This window comes from Pelophylax lessonae (assembly GCF_965119305.1).
Source record: "Pelophylax lessonae genome assembly, chromosome: 3".
Lineage (NCBI taxonomy): Eukaryota > Metazoa > Chordata > Amphibia > Anura > Ranidae > Pelophylax > Pelophylax lessonae.
Genome location: NC_138770.1, coordinates 315965635 through 315992212, shown reverse-complemented (window position 1 = coordinate 315992212; position 26578 = coordinate 315965635). Strand labels below are relative to the sequence as shown.

Sequence of the window (26578 nt, the reverse complement as noted above, 5' to 3'; positions counted from 1 at the left end):
CGGAAGATAGGATTGTATCCGGGACCGCAGATCTTTCTGCATCACAGAACATGCAGGAAAGTGCATCGGGTTTGGTTTTTTTGATCCCGGTCTATAAGTGACATGAAAAGAAAATCTGGAGAAAAAGAGGGCCCACCTGGCCTGATGTGGATTCAAGCGTTTAGCAGCTCGCAAGTATTCCAGATTCTTGTGATCTGTGTATACCAGGATTGGGTGGGCTGCCCCTTCTAAGAGGTATCTCCATTCTTCCAGAGCTGCCTTTATTGCCAAAAGTTCACGATCACCCACGTCATAATTTCTTTCCTCCGGAGATAACTTGCTTGAAAAGAATGCAACAGGGTGTAACAGAGCTTTTGGCTTCTTGACGTTAGGATAATACTGCCCCTACTGCCGACTCCAATGCGTCCACTTCTAGGACGTAAAGGCAGAACAGGGTCTGGGTGTCGGAGAACCGATGCAGAGGTGAAGAAGGTTTTCAGGGTTTCAAATGCAGTCTGTGCTTCAGGAGTCCACTGGAACCGGTTACCCTGTCTGGTCAACTGGGTGATAGGGGATATAACCGCAGAAATTTTTTTTGATGAACTTTCGATAGAAGTTTGCAAATCCCACAAACCGTTGTACCCCTTTCTTGTCTGTGGGGGCAGGCCAGTGTAGAATGGCAGAAACCTTTTGAGGATCCATTTTAATGCCTTCTGTAGAAAGGATTAGACCCGGGAATTGAATGTTCTGACGACCAAACACACTTTTTTTAGGTTTTGCGTATAAGCCATGTTGTCTGAGTTGAGCCAGAACACTTCTTACATGTCTGTGATGTCTAAAGTGGCAGAGAATATCAAAATATCATCAAGGTAAACAATGACAAATAAGTCCAGAAAGTCTTGAATGATGTCATTAATAAAGTGCTGGAAGGTGGCCGCGGCGTTGCAAAGTCTGAAGGGCATTACTAGATACTCAAAGTGCCCGAAACGAGTGCGGAACGCAGTCTTCCACTCATCACCTTCCCTGATTCGCACCAGATTATATGCCCCACGTAAGTCCATCTTGGTAAAAACAGTGGCAAAGCAGAGCCTCTGAAACAGTTCTGGTACCAATGGTAAAGGATATTGATTTTTGATCGTAATTTTATTTAGGTCACGAAAGTCCACACAGGTGCAGAGAAAGTGGTCCTTCTTTTTCACAAAGAAAATCCCAGCTCCTGCCGGGGATGTGGAAGGGTGAATAAAACCCTTTCTCAGGCTGTCATCAATGTATTCTTTTAGTGCTGCAAGTTAAGTAAGAGGAAAGATCTGTCCGAAGGGTATTTCGGCCCCAGGAAGGAGCTCGATGGGACAGTCATATGGTCTATGAGGGGGAAGAGTCTCTGCTCCTCTTTTGCTAAAGACATCCAAGAAATCGTGGTAGATCACAGGAACAGAAGAGCGTGCTTCAGCATCAGAGTCCATGCACAGTAATGGAGACGGGTGGGGTTGTGATTGGAAGGAGCAGAGCTGTTGACAGTAAGGAGACAGGAACTCCATCTCTCCCGTTTTCCAATTAATACAGGGGTTGTGCACCTGTAGCCATGGCGTACCCAGAATGATGGGGAATAAAGGAGAGGTGATGACATCCAGGCGTAACAGCTGCCGGTGGTTACCGAATATGATGGCAGGCAAGGGGAGAGTCTCTTGTGTGACGGGTCTGGATTTGATACGTGACCCATCTGCCAAATGAATTGCCAGTCCATGTGATATCAGCTGTAAGGGGACTTTGAGTTGGTTGGCGAATTCCAGGTCAATGAAGCAACTACAGGCTCCTGAGTCAATAATGGTGGGGACCTGGATAGCCCCTTCTGGAAGCTGTAACGAGATAAGAACAGTCAGGTGAGATGAGTTGTGGGGGCGCAACCGTTGGTTGGTAGAGGAAAGGGTTAGGCACTTACGGCTCTTGGCTGGGCAGGACCTCACATAGTGTCCATTCTCCCCACAGTACAAGCACAAGTTCAGTCGCAGACGTTGACGTTCTTCTGGAGTGAGAGAGGGAGGAAGCATGCCAAGCTGCATCGGCTCTGAAGTATCAGCAGCAGGAATAACAGAGGCTGAGGGTGTAGGGCCAGGAGGGTTGAAGACTCGGTGCATCGGCCACACGGGTCGGGACTGTCCGGCCGATCTTTCTGAACGACGTTCTCTTGGGCGTCGATTGATCTGGATTGCCAGGTAAATCAAGGCTTCCAGAGAATCTGGCATCCCTACATGGGCCAATTCATCTTTCAGAGAGTCGGATAGTCCCATCCGGAATTGGTAGCGGAGGGCAGCATCATTCAAATTAGTGTCAGCACTCCATCGTCTGAAATCTCTCACATAATCCTCTGCCGCTCTGCAGCCTTGCTGAAGGGTGTGAAGGGCTGCCTCAGCAGTAGTGGTTCTCTGGGGATCCTCATACAACTGGGCCATGGCCCCAAAGAATAAGGTTAAACTAGATAAGCAGGGGTCCTTCTGCTCAAGCAAGCAGTGGGCCCAGGACTGAGGTTCGTCTTGCAGGAGGGAAATGACAAAGCCCACCTTGGTAGCTTCAGGTGAAAAAGTATGGGGTTGTAGGGCAAAGTACAGTTCACAGGCATTATGGAAGGACCTGAATTTGCTGCGATCACCAGAGAACCTTTCCGGGGTAGGTACTCAGGGTTCTGGTGGCAAAAACATTACTGCGGGTGTGGCAGGAGATCCCCCAGGAGCGGATAAAGCAGGGGCTGACGAGGTTAGTGACTGGACCAGTTCTTCAAGCCAGTTATAGCCCTCTTGTAAGTCCTTGACAGACTGGGTAAGTGCCGCCAGGTGATGACCTCACTCGTCCATGGCAGAGGTTCCTCATTCAGGCTCAGACATCTGGCTGCTTTGTACTATCACGTACCTGGAGGTGAGCCTGATATGGTGAGGAAGGCCTCTCTTATGCCTCTGACTCAGGGCCCCTGATAGTGCAGACAGGAGGCACCAAAGTGTAGAGTAGCACGAGTGCCTGAAGGTTGCTGGAAGCGGACAGGTGGCCACAGGCAAGGATTGCCAGGGGATTTCGGTGAGCAGGAAGATGAGCAGGCTGCAGGTGCTGGAGACAGTAGCCAGGATAGCAGGAGAAGCCGGGTGAACCTTCTCAGGCAGGATGGACTGATCTGGGGAAGACAAGAGCGCGGTAAGACAAGCCGGGTCAGGAGCCAATCGGTAATGTAGAAGCCAGTGGGTGCAGGCAGAAGCGGAGGTCACAGGAGAAGCCGAGGTCGGTGCAGACGGAGAGCAGAGGATGGTTAGGACAAGCCAGGTCTGGAACTTGGAAGCAGGATACAGGTTTGCAGGTAGCAGGTAGCCAAGGCTGAAGACAAAGCAGCGCACTGGAGCTGAGCAAAGGCTGGGTTTAAATAGCCCATTTGGCGCCAGCATCTATCGCACGTTGCGTACTTGCGAACGTGAGTGCGTGGGTTTGCGCATGTGCATTCGCCATTGCCAAGTCTCTGCGGGTTTTAATAGGAGCATGTCTTTGCATGTGAACAGCAAGCCTCTTCTTACACCATCACCTCTGCTCGCAGGGTGTTGGAGCTGTCGGCGTTATCTTGTCGTACCCCCTACTTGGTGGTCCACAAAGGTAAGGTGGTTCTTGGCCCATGTCCATCCTTCCTTCCTAAGGTAGTCTCTGATTTCCATTTGATTTAAGGCATTGGGGTTGATTTACTAAAGACAAATTCAATCTGCACTACAAGTGCACTGCAAGTGCACTTAGAAGTGCAGTCCTGTAAATCTGAGGAGGAGATCTGAAATGAGGAAAGCTCTGCTGATTTCTATCATCCAATCATGTGCAAGCAACAATGAATGCTGTTTTTTATTTTCCATGCATGTCCACTTCGGATCTACAGCGACTGCACTTCCAAGTCCACTTGTAGTGCAGAGTGGATTTGCCTTTAGTAAATAAACCCCATTGTGTTGCCTTCCCTGTGTCCCAGGCCCAAACATCCTAATAATTTTGCTTTGCGTGCCCTGGATGTGGTTAATGGGATTCAGGTGCATTTGGCAGCCACTGACTCTTTTCAGAGGTCAGACTCACTGTTTGTGATCACAGATTGGCCAAGAAAAGGGCTGTCCACGTTTTCTGCGACCATTTCCAGATGTATCAGACAGACAGTGACTTAGGCCTATTCTATCAATGGTCAGGTTCCTCCTTTCCCTGTAATGGCACACTCTAGTCGGGCACTTAGTGCTTCTTGGGCCTTTCGTCATCAGGCACCAGTGGCGCAGGTTTGCAAGGCGGCCACTTGGTCGTCGGTGCACACTTTTACTAAATTCTACAAAGTGATGTGTTTCTTTGGCCACAAGTTTCGCAGGCTGCTGTTTTGAAAGTCTGTTCCTTTTTTAGGGGTGTATTGTTCAGTTTGGGCTCCAGTTGCTTTTTAGCTCCTTGGGATTTTTTGTTGTCCCACCCCTCATGTTTGGCACTGCTTGGAGACGTCCCTGTGGTTTTGAATAATGGAGAGCTGTGTCTGTCAATGAGCGAAAGAGAAAATAAGATTTTTGTACTTACCGTAAAATCCATTCCTCTACTGGGTTTTAATACTTCTGACACTGTTACTAAACTGAAAGCCTGTAGCAGAGAGTGGGAGTATACCACCTAGGATTGCCCATAGGCGTAGCTAAGTCCTGTAGGGGGCAATATAACCCTGTGGTTCTGAATTATGGAGAGCTGTGTCTGTTAATGAACTCAGAGAAATGGATTTTACGGTAAGTACATTGGTAACAGGGTGAAATACACAGTGCCTCAAAGTATAGAAACAGAGAGAGGGGGTATGTGATGTTTTAGGAAACTTCGCCATCTCGCATAGTTTTTGTTATCCTCCCTTCACAGCAGCATATGAGGAAAACATATCTTTCTCACTATTAAAGCAGTGAAAAACTATTCAAACTATCACTGAAGTCTAGTATTAGAAAGGTCCTTGTATTTTTTTTTTTTTTACAAAACTCTTCCTCTCTGCCATATTCTGAATACTTCATTGAGCAACATTTCTATCAGACACCCTCTGCTAGTGACAAATGTGCTGACAGGCAGGGAACTTAGATCAAGTGAATACGTTTGCATTAATTTCACAGGGTAAGCTGTTATAAACTCTGCAGCCACTGTACCCACAATGTCAACTATTTCCTTCATTGCAGTTCCATTGAGAAGAACTAGTCCGGGTGAGGATCCCTGGACCGGATCCCTGGACTGGTAAGTGCATGTTAATTAAAAGTCAGCAACTACAGTAAAAGTAGCTGCTGAGTTTTAATATGGTTTCCAGAGCGAAGTTTCTCCTTAAATAGCTCTGATAAGGTCCAGATTAGGGTTACATTTAAAGGAGTTGTAAAGTCAGGAAGGTTTTTTATCTTTATGCAATCTTTGCATTAAGATACAAAACCTTCTGTGTGTAGCAGCCCCCCCCCCCCCCCAGCACCTGTCCTGCGATGTCCACGAGTCCCTCGGCCGTCCTGGGACCCGTGGACAATCAGTCAGTTAGCCAATCAGGAGGGGGGGTCGGGGCCAAATGGCAGCTCAGTGTCTGAATGGACACACGGAGCTGCAGCTCAGCTCAGGTGCCTCCATAGCAAGCTGCTTGCTGTGGGGGCACTCGATAAAAGGGAGGGGCCAGGAGCAGGAATGAGGGACCCGAGAAGAGGAGGATCAGGGCTGCTCTGTGCAAAACCAACTGCACAGAGGAGGTAAGTATAACAAACTTTGTTATTTATTTATTTTCTTTTTTAAAATAATACTTTACAATCACTTTAAAGAATAACTATTGCCATTTTTCATTTTGGCTAAGGGAGGTTTATAACCCCTGTCAGTGTGTTTGTGGCATCTGTGTCTCATTACGGAGATTTCACTTCACTTCCTGTCCCATAGCCACAGTAGGTAATTCCTCCAAAGTGAGGGACATACCTTGTTGTCACCAGGGTATCCAGAACTAGTGTTCTAAAATCTAAAAAAAAGTTTTGCCTTTTACCGTCATTACATTATGTTAGTCGAGGGGAGACAGAAGAACCTACGCAGAGTGTGAGTACCTGTTGCACATCAGTGCTGCCATCTGTTTAAGAGTTCTAAAAGTGGTGTGATTGGTTTTTATTAATCCTTCACAATCACTGTATATGTTTGAAGATACTGTGGGTGGCATGGTTCCATGCTTCCAAAACCAGAGTGACACCAGGGCAACTTGTTTTTATTTTGTTCTGTTTTATTGCAACAACATATTCCTCAGTATTGTGGAGAATATGGAGACAGGTATAGTTAGAGTGCAACACAATTAAAGCAAAAGTGACAACCTGTTATAAGAGGGGCACTCTGCTGCCAGATTGCTTGATGATCAATATAGACATGCACACTTTCCCAATTTTGCTAATTTGTTTTTCATCTTGCCTCAGTGGCCTTCTGATGACTCATTGAACAAATATTAGTGTAGATGTGAATCTAATAATCTGCTTTCAGCTTTTGATATCAGTCATAAGGAGGAGGAAAGTGCTTAGCATGTATTCTAGCAAGTGAAGGACTAAGCACTGCTTGCCACTGGACACAAAGGCAGCAGAGCAAATGAAAGGTACATGCAAGAAGTGTTGGGGATTTCTAGACAGGGAGGCTGTATAATCTTGTATCCCTTAAATGCCAGCCTTATTAGTCTACAAGGGGCCTCAGGACAATGAAAGCCTGAAGAATTTACTTTCCTAGCCCCTGCAATGCTGGAATTTGGCACAGACTAATGAACTGGAAAAGGGGATTGTGTTTTAACCTGTTCCTCTCCTGCCATCCACTTTGCAAAAAAAAAAAAAAAGGGGTGAAAGAATTGGTCAAACATGTAACCCACGGCAATACAGTATGGTAAATAATAATTTAAAATGGAGTGCCTGCATTTTTTTTGTTGCAAAAATTAAATGTTTATTCAAATGGCTACGGGTCGTAACTGGAAAAATGTATTTGTACAACCACAAGAATGTGTGTTTTTTATAATAACGTTTAAATTTGTTCATTAAAGGATAAATTCACTTTTAAAGAGGTTGTAAACCCACTCTTATAACTTGTACCTATAGGTAAGCCTTTAATAAGGCTTACCTATAGGTACTGTAAATATCTCCTAAACTTGCACCGTTTAGGAGATAGTTACATTTCATACAGCCGATGACGTCATCGGCGCATGCGCTCTGAAGGAATGGCCACTCGTGCCGTTTCTTCAGAGCCCTGTGCCGTGAACGGCGGCTCCCACGCGCATGTTCGGGAGTGATGTCTTGGCACCTCCGGCCAATCAGATGGCCGGAGGATGCAAACCAGGAAGCAGGGCAGCCAAACATGTCGGCCGTGTCACCAGTGAGCGGGCGGCACTGTGGGGGCTTTGTTCTAAGGTAAGTATTTCATAATGAGCTAGTATGTGGTGCATACTAGCTCATTATGCCTTTGTCTTAAAGGGATTATTGTTTTTGTCTTTTTTTTTTTTTTGGGGGGGGTTTACAACCTTTTTACATTTTTTGCAGTCAAAAAAATGTGCATTTATTATTTTTGTTGCAGGAGCCTGGAAAGTAGTGATCGACCGATATCGTTTTTTTAATGCCGATACCGATATTTTGGTCATCGGATATCGGTATCGGCCGATATTTTCGGGCATGTAAAAAAATTTAGTATTTTTTTTTCCAGGTACTCTTGAGGAGGGATCTGGGGGTCTAAAAGACCCCAAACCCCTCCTCTGCACTGAAAAGCATTCAAAATGTCAAGTTTAGCTGTTTTGAATGCTGTCAGTTTTTTTAATGTGACACCGAGTACCTGGAAGTGATGTCATGACATCACTTCCGGGTTTTTTACATGGAGACCCGATCAGAGCCGAATGTGGCTTTGATCGGGTCTTCTGTTCGGCGGCCGTGCAGGTAGGATGCCCGGGTCTCCCAGTGGGATGGGAGACCCAGGCGACCCGCAGAAGGCGGCGGGAGGGCGAACGTCCCATTCCGCTCCTTATAACGACAGCCGAGCTGCTTCTCAGGTAATGTGGGTATAGCTCCTCCTAAAGTCTAACAAGGTGCATGCCACCCATGGATTTATCTCTGTTATTTACAGCTGGAGTACAGCTATTACTACACTCCCCCTGCTGTTTTCTTCTACACTGTATCTCTGCCTGTCCTCCCCTTCTGCTGTTCATTCACAGAAGGCTTTGTATTTTGTGAATGGGTTTATGTTATACAAGCGCTCTGTGACTGGGCAGGAGAAGGGGCGTGCACAATGGCTGCAAGCGGTTCTACAGCTGCTGGAGCTGGTACTGTGTTCCAGACGTATAATACAGTGCCTTGCGAAAGTATTCGGCCCCCTTGAACTTTTCAACCTTTTGCCACATTTCAGGCTTCAAACATAAAGATATAAAACTATAATTTTTTGTGAAGAATCAACAAGTGGGACACAATCATGAAGTGGAACTAAATTTATTGGATATTTCAAACTTTTTTAACAAATAAAAAACTGAAAAATTGGGCGTGCAAAATTATACAGCCCCTTTACTTTCAGTGCAGCAAACTCTCTCCAGAAGTTCAGTGAGGATCTCTGAATGATCCAATGTTGATCTAAATGACTAATGATGATAAATAGAATCCAGCTGTGTGTAATCAAGTCTCCGTATAAATGCACCTGCACTGTGATCGTCTCAGAGGTCCGTTTAAAGCGCAGAGAGCATCATGAAGAACAAGGAACACACCAGGCAGGTCCGAGATACTGTTGTGGAGAAGTTTAAAGCCGGATTTGGATACAAAAAGATTTCCCAAGCTTTAAACATCCCAAGGAGCACTGTGCAAGCGATAATATTGAAATGGAAGGAGTATCAGACCACTGCAAATCTACGAAGACCTGGCCGTCCCTCTAAATTTTCAGCTCATACAAGGAGAAGACTGATCAGAGATGCAGCCAAGAGACCCATGATCACTCTGGATGAACTGCAGAGATCTACAGCTGAGGTGGGAGACTATTTTTTAGCAGTATTACGCTATGTATTTTTATTTGAGTTACTTACATGGCTGCTGGTGAGGAACTCAATATTCCTGCATCTCTTTGAGAAGATATCCAAACACATCCTATATCAACAACATCTTAGAGGAATCTCTGGTTTATTATGCCTTGTCTGACCTCTGTTTGCTATATAGCTATACAGGTCCACATTATCTGGTAAGAGTATATAAACTGATTTTATCTCTGTGGCGGGACCTCATACACCTCTTTGGATCATCTTATTCTTTCTGTGGATTTGAACACTTTGCACTTCATATCGTTTCATCTATTAGCCTATTTCACCTGTTTTGCTATATGGCAATATAGGTGCATTAGATCTGGTAAGCGTACCCACTTCTCCTCCTGGTTGGTGACGGGACCTTTCTTTCAGTCTGCACAGTTGTTCTGGATGGATTGTGATCGATTTGATGAGCTTTTAGATTGAAGTTCTCCTGCAAGCCTTATAAGCATCTTTGTGACTATATATCTGGTACATGCAATCTATATCACATATGGTGACAGCTGTTCTTACCCAACCCATGTTTTTTCTGAAGTGAATGTACCCCTTTGTATCTGACACCCTCTCAACTAATCATTTAAAGTTATACACTCGCTTTCCTGGCAATATTACACTATATTGTTTTCCCTTTCTTTTGGGGTGAATCATATATCCTGGATTAATGAGAGATTTTTCTTGGGCTTTGATCAAGAACACACCACAAGGAGAATGTGATTTTCATTATTTGATTTCTACGGGCTTGTCTGACTTACCTACCATATGGTATTGTAAGTCCATACATTGTGGTAAGCGCATACTATAACATCATTACTAAGGAAGTGTCATCACCTGCATCGGTTTTCTTTCCAGCTTCTGTGACCCTTATACCATCAATAAGATTCATTTCCTTTGTTGATTGGACTTCTTTCACATATGTTTTATGTTATATATTTTTATATGAACTAATTTTATAGACTCACAATATCTTCACAGTTATATGGGACATGTATGTGGTCTATTGATTGATCCATCTGTTTTTAACATTTTGGGTCATATTTGTTCACTTTTTAGCGCTGCACGTATTTACCCTATATATGTAAATAGTTGGTTTGGGCTGCTCATCCTTAAGAATTACATGCAAAATAATTGTACCGCTTTCAGCACCTAAAATCGGAAACAATCATACCGCCAGGGAGGTTAATGTCCTTCCTTTTGTGTCTAGTATGAGTTTTTATTGTAATGTTTTTCTCAATAAGTATTTTTGATAATGTATGTGTACCTTTTCTGAAATTAAATGAAAAATAACATTTGGAAAAATCTTTCAGAGATTATCAGATTGTATGTTATTACTGTAGTAGAGATGTGTGTCACTAAGTCAATAGAGTATGCCACCTGCCTGCTTTTGCCTCATTGTGGCATGTTGCAAAATGGGGAGCCTGCCATTTGCCCACCCATCCTTCCCCTCCAGCCTGTTAATAAGTTTCTGAGGAGCCACATTGTGAGCTGCGTGTATAAACTCGGTCAGCCCTGCCTCCCTTTTGCAGACAACACCATGTGCAGTGGCGTAACAGCAGTATGAGCTATGACCAAGGCTAGGTGCATTTACTATCCATACTCTGTCACTTGTGTTCTGAAATGTTTTTACCAATCTCTTGCCAGTGTGCCATTTAGGTGACATATACCACGTTTCAGAACGCACATTGAGAAAAATGTTGTAATATGTATTATGCATTACTACAACTTTGTACTATTCACATGTATACTGGTTGTACTCATTCTTTTAAAATTCAATAAAACTTTTGTGAAAGAGAAAACACATTGATGCTCCTCAAACTCTGCTTAAAGTCTGTGTAGTCAGTGTTTGCTAATCGGACATCTGTCTTTGTGTGGCTAGACAAAGACAAAAATGCAGTTTGTGTATAAATACACATTATTTCTCACAGCTGAGAATACATAATGCAGCAGATGCAAGAGAAGAAAAAGTCTGTCACAAAATCAGATATTAAATACTTGCAATTTTAGTTTCTTTTGGCCAGCAATAAGACTGCACTAAGAATGTAGGGGCATCAGTTTAATGGAACAAACCAGGTTGCTCACACAATAAAAACTCAAAATATTTACTCTGTGATAAATAAAATGTATACAAAGCCTAATGTGAAACTCCAAACACATACTAAATAATACACAGCTGGAACACATAGAAGTGGATTTACTAAAACTGGTCCACACAGAATCTGGTGCAGATGTGCATAGTAACCAATCAACTTCTATGTTTTATAAGCTTAAAGTGATACTAAAGTCTCGTTTTTTTTTAAGGTAAAAATACCAAACATGTTATACTTGCCTGCTCTGTGCAGTTGGTTCTGCACAGGGCAGCCCCGCTCCTCCTCTTCTCGGGTCCCTCTTCATCGCTGCTGGCCCCTCCTTCCTGTTGAGCACCCCCACAGCAAGCAGCTGTTATGGGGGCATCCATTCAGACACAGAGCAGCGGCCTAGCCCCGAACCCTTTCTCTCCTCATCGGCTGACTGACTTTGACAGCAGCGGGAGCCAATGGTGCGGCGCTTCTGTCTTTTTAAGATAAAAAACTTTCTGACTTTACAACCACTTTAAATGAACAAGCTGAAGCGATTGGTTACTATGCACAGCTGCTCAAGATTCTGTGTGCACCAGTTTTCGTAAATATCCCCCATACTGTATATGCTACTGCTTTACCTGCCAAAAGATATGTAATTCTGTATAGTCTGTCTTGTGATTTAGCCCAAGTTCACATTAGTGCGATTTGTCATGCGATTTGACAGGTCAAATTGCATGACAAGTTGCATCCTAATGCTGGCAATGGCATTGTTTAAATTGATGCAACGCTGACTTTGCTGCGCTGTGGCGATTTGAAAAAGTAGCACATGCACTATTTTTGGCCGCACAGATGTCTTCAAAGTCGCACCTGAAGTCGCACTTAAATGCGGTTTTGAAATCATACAATATACATGTTTCAGCTGTGTATTTAGCCATTTGTCCGCGTTAAACTTTATTGTTGATTTATGTCACAGTGCAAAGAGAAATCACATTTCTGTGCAAGTTTTATAAAACCCGAAGATTCCATGACTTTCCCCCAAGTGTCATTCTTCCCTGGCGAATTATGCATGTATAGCGTCCTTTGGTATTTTCTTGGGCTTGCAAGACAAGGCTAGCAGAAGACTTCATGGTTATTCCAGGAGTGGATGAGATAAGACGGGATCCATTTTTAAACCAACTAAAATGGAGCAGAGTAAGAAAGTTTTTACAGTGCAGAATACAAAAAACAGTAATGCCATATAGGTAGAAATAAACAAACAATTGATCTCACTACTAATTTCACATTTGGCTCAAAAATGATTGACATAAAGAAAATAAAAAGATAATTTAGGGTAAACGGGATTAGACTTTCTACTAGGTCTGTCTGTTTGGCTTCATTTTTTAAATATACATATTTATTAAAGCAGCACTAAGGCTCCATGCACACTTGTGCGACCTGTCATGCGACTTTGGAAAAATAAAGTTGCTTGACAAGTCACGGCCCATGTATTTCAATGGAAACAGTTCAAATCTATGTGACTTAAAGTGATACTAAAGCTAAAAAGTTTTTTTACCTTAAAGTAGAAGTTCACCCAAATACTAAAATCTCTAAATCTACTGGCATCAACAATCTAAGACTAACCTATCTAGCCCTGTAAAGAAGAAATCGCTATACATACCTTTTCTAAAGCCACTTCGGTCTGGTCTCCAGTGGTGGAAGCTCTGCAGAAGAGATAGCCAACAACGGTTGGGAAATGCCAGGGAAGTTACTTCACCCATAGAGTTACTATGGGTCTTCCATTGTCGGCTGCCTCTTCTGCACCTGCCTCCACAGAGAAGCCGCCACTGACAGCTCAGCGTGGGACGGGAGCAGCTTCAGAAAAGGTATGTACAGCGATTTCTTCTTTACAGGGCTAGATAGGTTAACTTTCAATTGTGGATGCCAGCAGATTTAGAGATTTTAGTTTTATTATTATTGCATTAAGGTGATGTAGCACCAGGAGGGCGACGGCTGTCTCTCCTCCTGTGTGTATGGAACTTGGTCACAGGCCTAGTGAACCAGAAGTGTGGTGCGGAGCCAGGAGGTCCAGTGAATGCTGACTAATGGAGTTGAAGACAGAGCAACCTTGGGAAAAACAGTGTCCGTGAGTACCAGGAAGCTTGCCAGGGGTCTACCCAGGAAGGGGACCACTCCAGTGGACAGGAGCTAGCACGCACAGCAAGTGAGAGCCAAGTTAGGACCCTGAAGAGAAACTATAACTGGATCATATTATTTATCTTCACTTCAGAGACAAGATGAAGTAGTGTCCTCAGATTTGTGCATAGTTCATAGTTGGAGTATCCCACTCATCCCTTCTCCCATCCCAGTTCTAAATAAAACACAAAAACCAAATCCCCTAGACTGTTCATTGTCTGAGCCAAGCATCTAAAGTGATATGTTTCCACAGACTGTTGCTACGGGTAACCCAGGGGAATCCAGAAAGTGCAATTCTCAGCAGTCCTTTAGGGGGCAGTGCTACAGTAAAAAAAAATATATATATATTTCTGGAATGTTTTATAGCAGAAAGTAAAAAATATATATATTTTTTTTTTTTCAAAACTGTCGCTCTTTTTTGTTTATAGCGCAAAATCTATAAACCGCAGAGGTGATCAAATACCACCAAAAGAAAGTGCTATTTGTAGGGGAAAAAAGGACATCAATTGCATTGATGTTGTACGATAGCGCAATTGTTAGTTAAAATAACGCAGCGCCGAATCGCAAAAAATGGCCTGGTCATTAAGGGGGTAAAACCTTCCGGAGCTGAAGTGGTTAAAACAAATGTTAACATTAGTAACACTTTAAAGTCTCAGCAACTTTAAAAAGGTTCCTGCACTACTTTGATGTGACTTTCATTCAACTTGAGTTCCACCGACTGAAATGTAAACTCTCAAAAGTCGCACTTTAATGTTATCAATGAGACAGTTGTGCAACAGTTAAAGTCAACAGTCAAAATTGCATCCAAGACACACCCATCCAAAGTTGCATCAAAGTCGCAATGGAAATCACATGACTTTGGAGTCACACAAGTGTGAATGGAGCCTAAAGGGATCAATGTTCACCTTTCTAATGTGCTATCGCCAGCATCTTCCTCTGCCGATTTTTGGCCATCTTCATAGGCCAGGATAAAGTCCCTCAATTGTTTATTGTGTGTCGTCTGATAAAAACCTGCCTGAGTAAGGTATGTAACAGGGGAACTTTAGTCCCACTTTAACAGAGTTGTCACATAGTACACATATCCTTCTTTGCATGGCTAGCATAAAAGAGGGCAATATGTATATTACTGAAATGCATTTCTCTAAATAGCAAGTCAAAAGTTTACTACGTGTCCTGCAAAAAATTTTAGTCACATAGATCATAATGGCTGTCTCTGTATGTATCGTACATAGTATCCAGATTGGAAACATGCTTTTTTGAACAATGCGCATAGGGCAACCCATTGCCACGTTTTTGCACGCAGCAAAACATGCATTTGCTTCCCGCATTTGGGGTGCAATTAATAGCACCACAAGCATGACGTGCATTTTTTACATGTTTCTGCATACTATTGCACCCTTTTAAAACACATTAAAGCATAAAGAGCAGTGGTCAGAAGTTTATAAGACCCGTTTAGCCTCCCAGCCATTGACATCAGACGACTTCTCCACCTTCTGTTGTCCCGTAATTGGGCATCCTGTTACCATATCCTCCAAGCCCAGAGTACAGCACAGCAGCTCCACACCACTGCATCGCCTCTGGCTGGTTTCATGCCTTCCATGTTGTTCACAGCATGCTAGATGGTCATCCATCCGTGAGCCTGTTAACCCCTCATTTGGTTTCACCAGTGCAGATTAAGGGAACACCTTTGCTCTAGGTGTACTGCTATATAACAATAATTAACATTTATGGAACTATATTTTACAATTAAACTTTTTATGTTTTGTTCACTATACATTGCTTGGTATCATTCATGACCACTATTGCGATTGTCATCACCAATTACCTGGTGGGTTCATATAGCGCTTACATGTGGTTATTTTTTGTGTTAGAAGTTTGTAAGAGTATCCCTTTACATTGCTGGTCACTAAATGCAAAACATTATTTCAATTATTAGTGTCAATATGACCCCCCTACATTAGTGTCAGTGCTCTCCTTACATTGGTGATCATTGCCCCCCCCCCCAACATTGGTGGTCACCCTGCCTCTTTTCATTGGTGGTTGGTGTCTGTACCCTTTTTAATTGGTGGTCAGTGACTGTGCCCCCTTACATGGATGGTCAATGTGCCCTATACTCACGAACAGCAGCAGCTCGTGCTTTTTTTCTTTATTAGCAGCAAGGGAGCAGGTGGATGAACATGCAGACAGGAACAGGAGCATAAAGCCTCCAATCTCAGTACCTATTTCTGCTGGTAAAAACACTGGGACAGGCTTATGGGTGGGAATTGCTAGGAGCGATTGCAATTAATACGACAGGGCTAGGATAAAAGTTTCTCAAATAATTGTGTGGGGGGGGGGGGGATTTACAGCACCGGGACCTGGGACGCTGCACTTGCACTTCTTCCCTAAGGCAGCAGGGGCCAATTGGATGATGGTGGCTGTTGAAATTTTGGGGGTGACATAGCACACACCCAAGCACCCTATGGCACCACCACTGACAGATTTCACTCCTCGTGCTGACAGAATATCTTCTCTTTTAGGTAAAATCATATGGCATGGTCCCGCCAGAGTTTGCGCTGCCCATGCTTTAACTAAGGTGTGGTGGGGAAAATGCTATTACAGGCAGGCATTGGTTCCCAGGAAGTCTTCTGGGGGGCAGACCAAATCATCATAATGGGAATCTGTACTGGTCCATGCATCTGGACTCTAATTAACTGGACTTGCAGGGATACCTTGGAAGTGACTTTCGAGCACTGGGTTCCGTGTAGAGTACTTGCCAAAGTCTATTCTGTTAAAAAGTTAGATGTGGGGCACTTTCCAGGTTGAGAGCCTCAACACCTGCCCTGTCTCTGAAGACTCACTTTGTCTGTTGGTTGGTTGACCACTTGTTGGGCTGGTTGGAACAAGCACTGGAATCTACCTTAAGTACAAAGGGTTGCTGCGTGCCTTTAAAAATAGCTATTTCATATTGTCTGCATCAACTGGCTGTGTAAGCTTAAACTGTTCGGGTGTTGTGTATACTTGGCTTGTATCTACCCACTTTTTACCATTGTACATTTGGTTGGAAATATTGTGACTTGCTTATCTACTATGACTTTGCAAGAAGTCCCAAGGAAGTTCAATGTTTCATCTGTTCCTGCTGCCTGCCTAGTGACTTTACAGTAGTCACCTCCAGGAATCTGACCCACATCTGCTGCATCTATCCTGGGTTTCATAAGCACCTGAGCCTTACACTGCCATACCATCAAACGGTTGCTACATGTCCGATTCTATATTTGGGGAGACAATCCCACTGTGTGATGGCACCAGCTAACACTTAACTAACCGCTCCAGTGCTATTTGCAGTGTACCTATTGATGCAGCCAACATCTACAGCCTGGAGCCCTGCTGCTCCTAGAGTCTATTCCATTCTCGGGGTGTTCCTTAGCCCTGTCAAGTGTGGCTGATTCCTCAGGCCTATCAGCTGAGGTTTTTAGTACAGTCAAGCAAGACTTTACATCCCAATACCCCCATTTTTGTACTGACTGACTGCCACAAGTGTTCATCTTCCCCTTTTTCAGATTTTGTGTCTGATCTACCTGTGACAACCTGACAAGACATTTGCTCCTCTCAAGCACTTATTATCCTCATCTCAGTTTGATGAATCTCCACTTTTAATCCTGTGGCCCACCTTACTGATGAAGGATGCACCTATCTTTAAGGAACCAACCAATAAATGATTGCAAGCTCTTTTAGAGTTCTGACCTCATTGGTAGGCCCTGATTTTCACTGTGTCTTGGCTGTGACCTTGCTTTGCTCAACCCTGGCTGACTGGTCAGAGTCCTATGAATTCTTGTTATTGCTGCAGTTGATTGCATCATCATAGAACTTTTGGAGCAAATGGTCGAAGTTTAAACTGCTGGGGTTATCCTGTCTGTACACCTTAGAACAACAATTGGGTTAAAGTGTTAGACTGCAGAATCCACATCTAAGAACCATCTGATTCACATGGCCTTTGAAGAACAACAGAACTAGCCCTAAAGATTTATTAATCAGGAAAAATGATAATTGATGTCACCTCCTCATTGCTGTATAAATAAACTACAGGCCACCATATTCTAAATATCCCCTGCACTACTTTACTCTATGTGCTCTCAGGCTCCATTAGCACCTTTTCCAGACTGAAAGAAAACCAGTCACTGCTAGGGTACATAGAAAATAATTTTCTATGTGCCCCCTTCTCACTACAATGCAGCCCAGAGGTGCAATGTAGTGAGGTGCAACAACATGCAGACATGCTACATAATATTGCACCTCACTAGATGGAAGTACATGTCACGGCACAGCAAGCACAACGCACCACTTTGCTGGGTGGTGACATGAAAAAAATTTCACTTTGGTACACTTCAAATAAAGGTCCCACAAAAAAAGGAGCTGTATGATGTGGTAAAAATTGGATTTTAGGCTTACAGTAAAATCCATTTCTCTGATGATAATTGACGGACACAGCTCCTGATCTTTGGGTTATACTGCCCCCCCCCCCCCCCACAAGAGAAGGACACTAGGCAGAAACAGAACTTGACTACGTCTATAGGCAGTCCCAGGAGGTATACCCCCCCTTTCTGCTATAGGTACTCAGTTTTGTTACAAGCAGTGTCAGAAGTATTACAACTCCATAGAGGGGTGGGTGCGTCAATGAACATCGGAGAAATGGATTTTACTGCGAGACAAAAATTCCATTTTCTTTTTCATTCATTGACGGACACAGCTCCTGATCTTCTTGACCATTGGGATGTCCCAAAGCAGTGTCAAACATGAGGAGTGGGAACAGCAAGAAAAAATTCCCGAGGCTAAGCCGTAGCCAACCAGGTAACAGGAGCTCAACCAAAAGCAACTGGAGCCCACCTTAAAAAATATATTAGACCCCCAAAGAGGGAACAGGGCGGAAGCAGAGATTTTCCCTGGCGAAGAGCTGGAGAGCAAAGCCACTAGATCAGAGACCCTTTTGTTTTTTGGCTAAGCCGGATTTGATTGTCCAGAGACTTCGGACATTTGTCCCGTTTTGCCAAGATTTCCCTTTGCAGGGAACTCTTATGGAACTGTGCAAACAGAACCGCCTCGAAGGTAGAAACCATCAGGCCCAGCACCCTCATGCAAGTCAAGAGAGGCGACCACCTGCTGGACAGCAAGAGATGAATCGCAGCATGCAACTTCTAAAGTTTGTCCAGAGGAAGGAACACTCTGGCTAGAGCAAAGTCCAGAGTCAGACCCAGATAGTCCAGTTTTGTGGAAGGAACCAGAGCGGACTTCTGAAAATTCAGAAACCAGCCAAAATCCCTCAGAGTCTGTATAGTGATGTCCATGTTGTCCATCAGAGCAGTAGGAGACTCTGCTCGCAAGAGAAGGTTGTCCAGGTAGCCCAGCACTGCGATTCCTCGCTGACGTAACCACACCAGCACCGGAGCCAACACCTTTGTGAAGACCCGAGGAGCAAAGGTGAGACCAAAGGGTAATGCCACAAACTGATAAGGCTACTCTCCCACAGCAAAGCGGAGGAAGCATTGGTGAGAGACACATATTGGAATGTGTAAGTAAGCGTCCTTGATGTCGATGGAGGTAAGCAAATCCCCCTGATGCAAGGGTGCCACCACCGTGCGAACAGACTCCATTCTGAACTTCTGTACCGTCACAAAGCAGTTTAGGGCCTTGAGATCCAGAATTGGACGCACCTTGTCTTCTTTCTTCGGGACCGTGAACAGGCTTGAATAAAACCGCCACAAAGAGGGCTTGCAATGGGTCCAGGGGCGGACGCACATTGGAAGGAACCTCTCCAGAGGGTAAGAACGAAACTCGATCTTGTAGCTGGACTGTATCACTTCGTGGCGCCACTTGTCTTGCACCAAGGAGGTCCACGGGTCCGGAAACCAGCAAAGACCTTGCCCCCACCCCAGGCACGAGTGAGGGTGCACCTTCATGCAGAAGGAGCCTTGTCTGGTCTGGAGAAAGCCGCTTTGAACTTGCCAGACCACGTTCGCTTGGATCCTCCCAAAGAGGTCTTGAAAGGCTTTGAACCCTTGTCAGCCGACCCTGAGGGATGAAAAAATTTCCTGTGAGCCGAGAAAGATGGGCCACGTCTGTGACGAGGTTCCTTACCCTTACTAGCCTGTGGAAGAAAGGTGCTCTTCCCCCCTGTGAGACTCCTAATGATATCATCCAGGGTAGCTCCAAACAGGCGATCTAATTGAAAAGGAAGATCGGTTAAGGCTTTTTTAGAGGTCTGGTCCGCAGACCAACATTTGAGCCACAAAACACGCCTAAGGACCACTGCTGAAACAGACAGTCTAATAAATCAGGGGAGCTGCATCCAAAGAGGCATCAGAGATAAACTGAAGCCCATGGACCAACTGGTCAGCCAGCTCTAAAGGCAGGGGGAAGCTGCTCACCCTCTATGTCACGGCATAAAAAGCTTAGCCCACTCGGTAAGAGTTTGTGACACCAGGGCAATGGTGAAGACCAGTCTGAGTGCCGAGCCGGCCACAGTGAACATACTGCGGGCCACAGCCTCCGCCTTTTATGTTAGCCAGATCCTGAAAAGCCGGTGAATCTTCTACCAGAATCATGGTTGCCTTATTCAACCTTGAAACCAGGGGATCCACCACCGGTGGAACAGTCCACTTCTTAAGGAGGGACTCTTAAAATGGGTACCTCATTGCGAAATGCTTTGGGACCACAAAGGGACATTTTGGAAGCTACCACTTTTTTGCGACAAATCTGTCAAAATAGGAAGGAAACAGAAACCCCTTTGCCGCTGTAGATGGCTTGTGAGTGCCAAAGGGAACTGGTGCCTCCGCCGCAGCTTCAGCTGCGTCCTCCATTTTTAAAGTCTCATGCACAGACACAATCAGTGCATCCACCAGCGCCTTTTCGTGTGAGGCTACAGGAGTGGAGGAATCATCCTTTTCTGAGAACTTAGGGCGCGTGGCCGCAGACCCCTCAGGGCGGGCCCCGTCCGTGGCGGCCAGATCAGATTCAGAATCTGAGGAGACAGATAAAGCAGGGGAAGGTGGGGGGCGCTTTTTACTACCCCCTCCGCCCAAAAGCCACCTCCACCCATTACACAAAGGACTCCAGGACCGCCGTCAGTGCATCAATGGATGGTTGGGACCCGAAGGGCCCGCAGGCTCTGAGAGGGGGTCAGGTGGGGAAATGTGCTCCAAGGACTCCATGAGAATTAAAAGGGTACCCCACAAAAGTGCAAAACAACCCTGCTAAGGGACACCCCCACCGCGCTTATAACACCACCAGGTCTGCTTGCCTTATGTATGGTACGTATAATATGACTTACACATTTCACATACATCTGAAAGAAAATACTCACCATAAAATTTTAATTAACTTCAATGCCAATATCCAAATAATAAGATTACCGTAAAATCTTTTTCTCGGATTTCCATCAACAGACGCAGCCTTATCTCCATGAGCTGAGTGGGTTTACGCTCCTCCCATCAGGAGTAGTCTAGGCAGTAAAATTTGAATATACACGCTCAGGGGGCTGTCCCTCCAGGCATAAACCCCCCCCCCACTGCACAACCCAGCACATCAGTTTTGTTTAAAAGCAGTCAAGACAACAGAACCAACCCCAAACAGAGGGGGGGTGCTGCGTCTGTCGATGGACATCAGAGAAAAAGATTTTACAATAAGGTCTTACACAAATCTTATTTTCTCTATTTCCATCGACAGACGTAGCCTCATCTCCATGAGCTGAGTGGGACGTCCCATAGCAGTATAGGCATGAGGGGTGGGAAAAACGCAACCAGACAGTGGTGTCAACTCCAAAAGGCTAAACTTAGCCAACCGGGCAACATGGAACTCAATCAAACAGGAGTTTACCCAGGTAAAAGACCCCTAAGAGAAGTATAAACAAACATTCTCTTATGAAACAGCAGCCTGCAAAACCTTGCGGCCAAAAGAGGCATCCTAAGATGCCAACAAATCCACCTTGTAAAATTTGGTAAAGGTGTGCACAGACAACCAAGTCGCTGCCTTACAAACTTGTACAAGAGAGGCCTGATGGCGAAAAGCCCAAGAGGCACTCAACGCTCTAGTAGAATGCACCTTCACAGGGAAAGGAGGAACCTGACCCTTGTTTGAATAAGCCTGAACAACCGTCTGCCTGATCCATCTCGAAATGGTCACAGCGGACGCAGCCAAACCTTTGCGAGGACCGTCTGGAAGGACAAAGAGAGTCCGACTTCCTGAAGGACTCAGTAATCATCAGATAAACCCTTATCGCCCGAACCACATCCAGAGAGTGCAAGGCAACTTCTTTGTGATGTTTAGGCTTAGGACATAAGGAAGGCAACACGTCTTCATTCAGGTGAAAATCCGACACCACCTTCGGAAGAAAGGACGGATTAGGTCAGAGGACCACTTTATCCCTGTGAACTACAAAATTAGGGCGAACGACAGGACAACGACCGGCAACTCAGAGACGCTGCGGGCAGAAGTGATAGCCACTAGGAAAGCAACCTTCCGCGACAAAGCAGAGAAATTTCCCTAATATTCTCAAAAGGAAGCTTTTGAAGAACAGACAAGACCAAATTAAGATCCCATGGAGGTAACGGGGATCTCCTCGGAGGGGCCAGATGACGCACCCCCTGAATGAAGGTGCGAATCAAGCTATGAGTAGCCAATGGCCCTTGATAGTCCCCAAGGCTAAGCGCTGCTCAACCGCTTTTTGCAAAAAGGCCAGAACCCTAGCTATAGAGGACAAGCGAGGGTGCAGTTGCAGCGATTCACCTCATTAAATGTACAATTTCCACGTACAATGATAGATCTTCCTAGAGGTCAATTTCCTGGCCTTCAAAAGGGTAGGAATCACTGAATCAGAGAGACCTCTATCCCTCAACACCTTGCTTTCAACAGCCAAGCCGTTAAAACCAGCGACCGTAAAGCAGGATGGAAAATCGGTCCCTGAGATAGAAGATCTCGCAGAGGAAGACGCCATGGAGGATCCACGTCCATTTTTACCAATTCTGCATACCAAGACCGCTGAGGCCAGTCTGGAGCCACCAGAATGACCAGAACGCCTTCCATCGCCACCCTGCAAAGAACCCTGGGCAGGAGAACCAGCGGAGGGAAGGCATATATCAGGCGATACTGACTCCAAGGAGCCACCAGAGCATCTGTGGCGTCAGCCAGAAGATCCTGAGACCTGGCCACAAACCTCTGAACTTTGCTGTTGAGGCGAGACGCAAACAGATCCACCTCCGGAGTCCCCCGCCAGGCCCACAGGAGATGAAACACCTCCGGATGCAGGGACCACTCCCCCTGATCCAACACACAGCAACACTCAGGTAATCCGCTTGCCAATTCTCCTTACACGGGATGTGAACTGAGGAAAGAACCGGAACATTGTGTTCCGCTTATAGCAGAATCTTGGCCACCTCCTTGGCCACCAGGGCCCTCCTGGTCCCCCCTTGATGATTGATGTAAGCCACGGCCGTGGCATTGTCCGTCTGGACCCGAACCAGAGAGCCGTGTAGCCGACTTGTCCAGTGAAGCAGGCAGAGCTTGATTGCTCTCAGCTGCAGAATATTAATCGGCAAGGAAGACTCTTCTGACGCCCAAGTCCCCTGGGCACAGAGCTTCCCCAGCACTCCACTCCAGCCTGACAGACTGGCGTCCGTGGTGAGCACCATCCAAAACACCGGCAGGAAGGACTTGCCTTGGCACAGGACAGGTTACTGGAGCCACCAAGAGAGAGCCGACTTTGTGAGATGGCTCACCTGAATCTTCTGGTCCAATGACCGAGGCTCTCCGTTCCATTTTGACAGAATCTCTTTCTACAGCTGTCTCGTGTGAGGCTGAGCAAACGGGACTGCGTTGAAGGTAGAGACCATCAGACCCTATCAACCTATTTCATGATTATCAACCTTTTTATGACTAAATCAACTTTAGTCGCCAGGCTTTCCAGGGCAGCTGAAATTGTGGCCAGCGACTGCAATCCGGACTGTCGGGGAGTCGCAGAGTGGGTCGAAGGGTGATATTCCAGAAAGTGCAAGGAAATGCCCACAGAGATCCCCAATACTGTACCACCTCGGACACACGTCCTCCTGAATCTTTCCACAGCATGGAGAGAAAGGCAGGAAGTGACCTCAGCTCAGCAGCAGCAGGAAATGACCACACATGAAGTGATGTCGCCTGATAAGGATACACTGCCGAATAAAGCACCAGGGCTACACAAAAATAGATGCCCATATAAAACAATAGGAAGCGGCAGGGAAAAAAATCTCATTGCCCACATCAAAGATAGCACCTCCCATGGCGCACCATGTGGCTAGGGACCGACACATGAAGGCCTCAGAACCCACAACAGGGACCAGCAAGCCATGCCATGGTTGTCACCCCCCCCCCTCTCCCCAAAGCGCCAGAGCTCTCCAGACACACAGCCCCTGCAGGAACAGGGAGAGGGAAGGACACACAGACCAGGCACCGGGCAGACCAGGGGGATCTCTTGGGAGGCACAAATCCCATTATCCCAAGGGGAGGGCCTACATCCCCCCCAAGGCCAGCAGGGGAAAGGGGGGCACAGTTACTCACCATACCATGGACCGGGTGGGCTTCGCTCCAGGCAGGCTGCCAGCCGAGGGGTACACTGCAACTCCAGGGCGTTGCATCCCAGCGAGGCATCTGCTCGCAGGCTTGTTCCCCTCCGGACAAAGGGGCACCGTCGTGGCTAGGCCTAGGTCGGAACTATAACCTGCTCACGCTCGTAGGCCAGACTGGTGGGGGGCATAAGGATATAGATTATCCAGTACGAAGCCCCAGCCGGCATTGTTGCTTGTAGATCACCAGGAAAATTCTTCCCTGAACACTAGCTAGCAAGTGAGTAAAGAGAAATAAAAATAAAATATTCTAAAAATAATAAAAAAAACTGAGACCAGAGTCCCAGCAGGAAACCTAGGTCTACTCCTTTTCTAGGCAAAAAACAAACTGATGTGGTGGGTTGTGCAGTGGGGGTTTATGCCTAGAGCGACAGCCCCCTGGGCGTGTATATTCAAATTTTCCTGCCTAGACTACTCCTGATGGGAGGAGCATAAACCCACTCAGCTCATGGAGATGAGGCTGCATCTGTAGGACAATAGAGAAACTTTGCTTTTCATTATCGTTTGGACACCTTTTTAGCTTGTTTGCTAATTTAAACTATGCAACTAATCGACTCATGGCAAAAATACTAGCTGGCTAGGGTCACTTGTAAGTAGGGGCTGGTACCCCTTTTAGCAAGGTCCTTTCCCTGAGTTAATATAGTAGGTGGAGCTAGTATGCCTTATGTAGGCTACCCCTGGTACATTAACATAGTAATCCTGTAGCCTGAGAACACTTTGGGGTAGGCCTCTACTAGCTCATTTGGAGAACCCACCTAAGGAGAACCTGCAGTGAGGACTTTGGAAAAGTGGAGTGGCCATTCTAAGCTTGTGTTGGGGATGCACTGTGCAAAATTTGAAAAAAAGTCAAAAAAGAGAGAGTTCCCCTGTGAGGTGGGACTTTGGCGGCAAAAACCAGGACTTGAGTATATTTTTTTTTAATCAGGCAAAAACTTTATTAAAGATGTCAGGCAAAACATCAACACAAAAAACAAAACAAAAGTACAGAGTCCAGAACACGCACAATACACAAGTACATGAAAAAGCCTGTAGTGACAGTATACACATTTTCCAGCAGAGACCCCCATAACCAACATGAAAATGTACAATAATCCGTCCCAATCGTCCCCGTATCCCCACCAGCCACAGTAGCCATAAGCAGGGCAGACACCAATCCCCCATGTAGCAATAATCCCCAGACCTCACCCCACCCCTGCCAGTAGGCTGTTCAGGACCAACTCCACCGGGGCAAGACCTGGCGCAGGAAGCCCATATGCGGTCAAATTTACCTGCGTTGCCCCTATGTTGATATATATATTTTTCCAGTCTGAGTGTGTCACCCATAGCCGCAACCCATTCCTTAACCAGTGGGGCCCTCGGTGAAATCCATCGCCTCAGTATCAGTTTCCTCGCCTGAAACAGAGCCCGCCTGATGGCCTGCAGAGCCAGCTCAGGGGCCTGGACCCCACCAAGAATACCCAACAGGCAAACCTTAGGGTCCTCCGGAATCATAACCCCGAAGGCCCCCGAGAGTGTCGTAAGTACCCCCTTCCAATAGATATGAAGCCTGGGGCAACGCCAAAGAAGGTGCATTAAGTCTCCGTGGTCCCGCATACAGCGACCACAAGTGGGAGAATCTCTCCTCCCCATCCTGAACAGCCGAGCCGGTGTGTAGTGCGTCCTGTACAAAATGTAGAGTTGAGACAATCTCTGAGCCACATTTAGAGAGCTCAGCTGCACAGCCTGTAGAGCCTCCACCCATTGTTCATCCTCAAATACCCCCACATCCGCCTCCCACCGGGGAACCACTCGAAGGGGGTGCCGATCCATAAAGGAGCTCATTAGAAGGGAATAGCAATGGGAAATAAAACCCTTAAAAGAAGCTACAGTAGACATAAAATGAAATATCGGGGCGGGAAAGTGAGTCCAAAGATCATCCCCCCCCCCCTGGGCCTTAACGGCATGTGCCAGCTGTACATAGTAAAAGCGCATGGACTCGGGGAGACAAAATTCCTCCCGAAGTGCAACAAAAGACCTGAGCGCCCCGCCTCGGAATATATGAGTCATATGAGAGATGCCATGTCCCAGCCATTTAGCCCCATACGGCAGTCCAGCCAACTCCGGGTATCTGGCATTTTTCCAGATGGGGCTATAGTCCGTATATCCCAGTACCTGCTGCAGCTGACGAGCCTTGTTCCAGGCCTTCTGCATAAGGACATAGGTCGGATAGCGCTTACTAGACTTCCCAAACTGCAAGGATTCCAACTGGGCCGCCACATCCCCCCTGCCCACGACGTGTGCTACAAGGCTCGCAATCGACCCCTCCCCCTTCTCACTCATGACCCGTGCAATAAGCTGAAGTTGGGAGGCTAAATAGTACAACCAGGGATTCGGAACCGCTAGTCCTCCAAACTCCTTAGGCCGCTGAAGGTGTTCCAACTTTATACGAGGGCTCTTACTCAGCCACAGAAACGATCTAAAGATAGTGTTGACAATTTGAAATAGTCGTAGAGGGACTACGACCGGGGAGTTGTGAAGGGCGTACAGCAGCTGAGGCATAAGAATCATTTTTATGAGGTTGGCTCTGCCCACCAGTGACATGCGTAACCTAGACCAGACTTTTATCTTATCCCTGAAGCGGGCAAGGAGGGGAGTTAGGTTAAGGCGGACATAGTCCAAGGGCTGTGGGGTCACCTGCACCCCCAAATAACGAAACTCAGTGGAGACAGGAATTCCCGTCA

General features: G+C 46.0%; 1 protein-coding gene across 1 annotated transcript in view; it reads right to left on the bottom strand.

Moving 5' to 3' along the window:
* Positions 1-12065: 12065 nt before the first annotated feature.
* LOC309551881 (matrix metalloproteinase-23-like) overlaps positions 12066-26578 on the bottom strand; it is a gene marked incomplete at its 3' end in the record, with an annotated part of 47846 nt that continues 33333 nt past the window's right edge. Inside the window, exon 8 of the mRNA XM_082252596.1 lies at positions 12066-12237. Within this exon, the coding sequence (XP_082108722.1) occupies positions 12066-12237 (172 nt within the window). The remainder of the gene's footprint in view (positions 12238-26578) is intronic.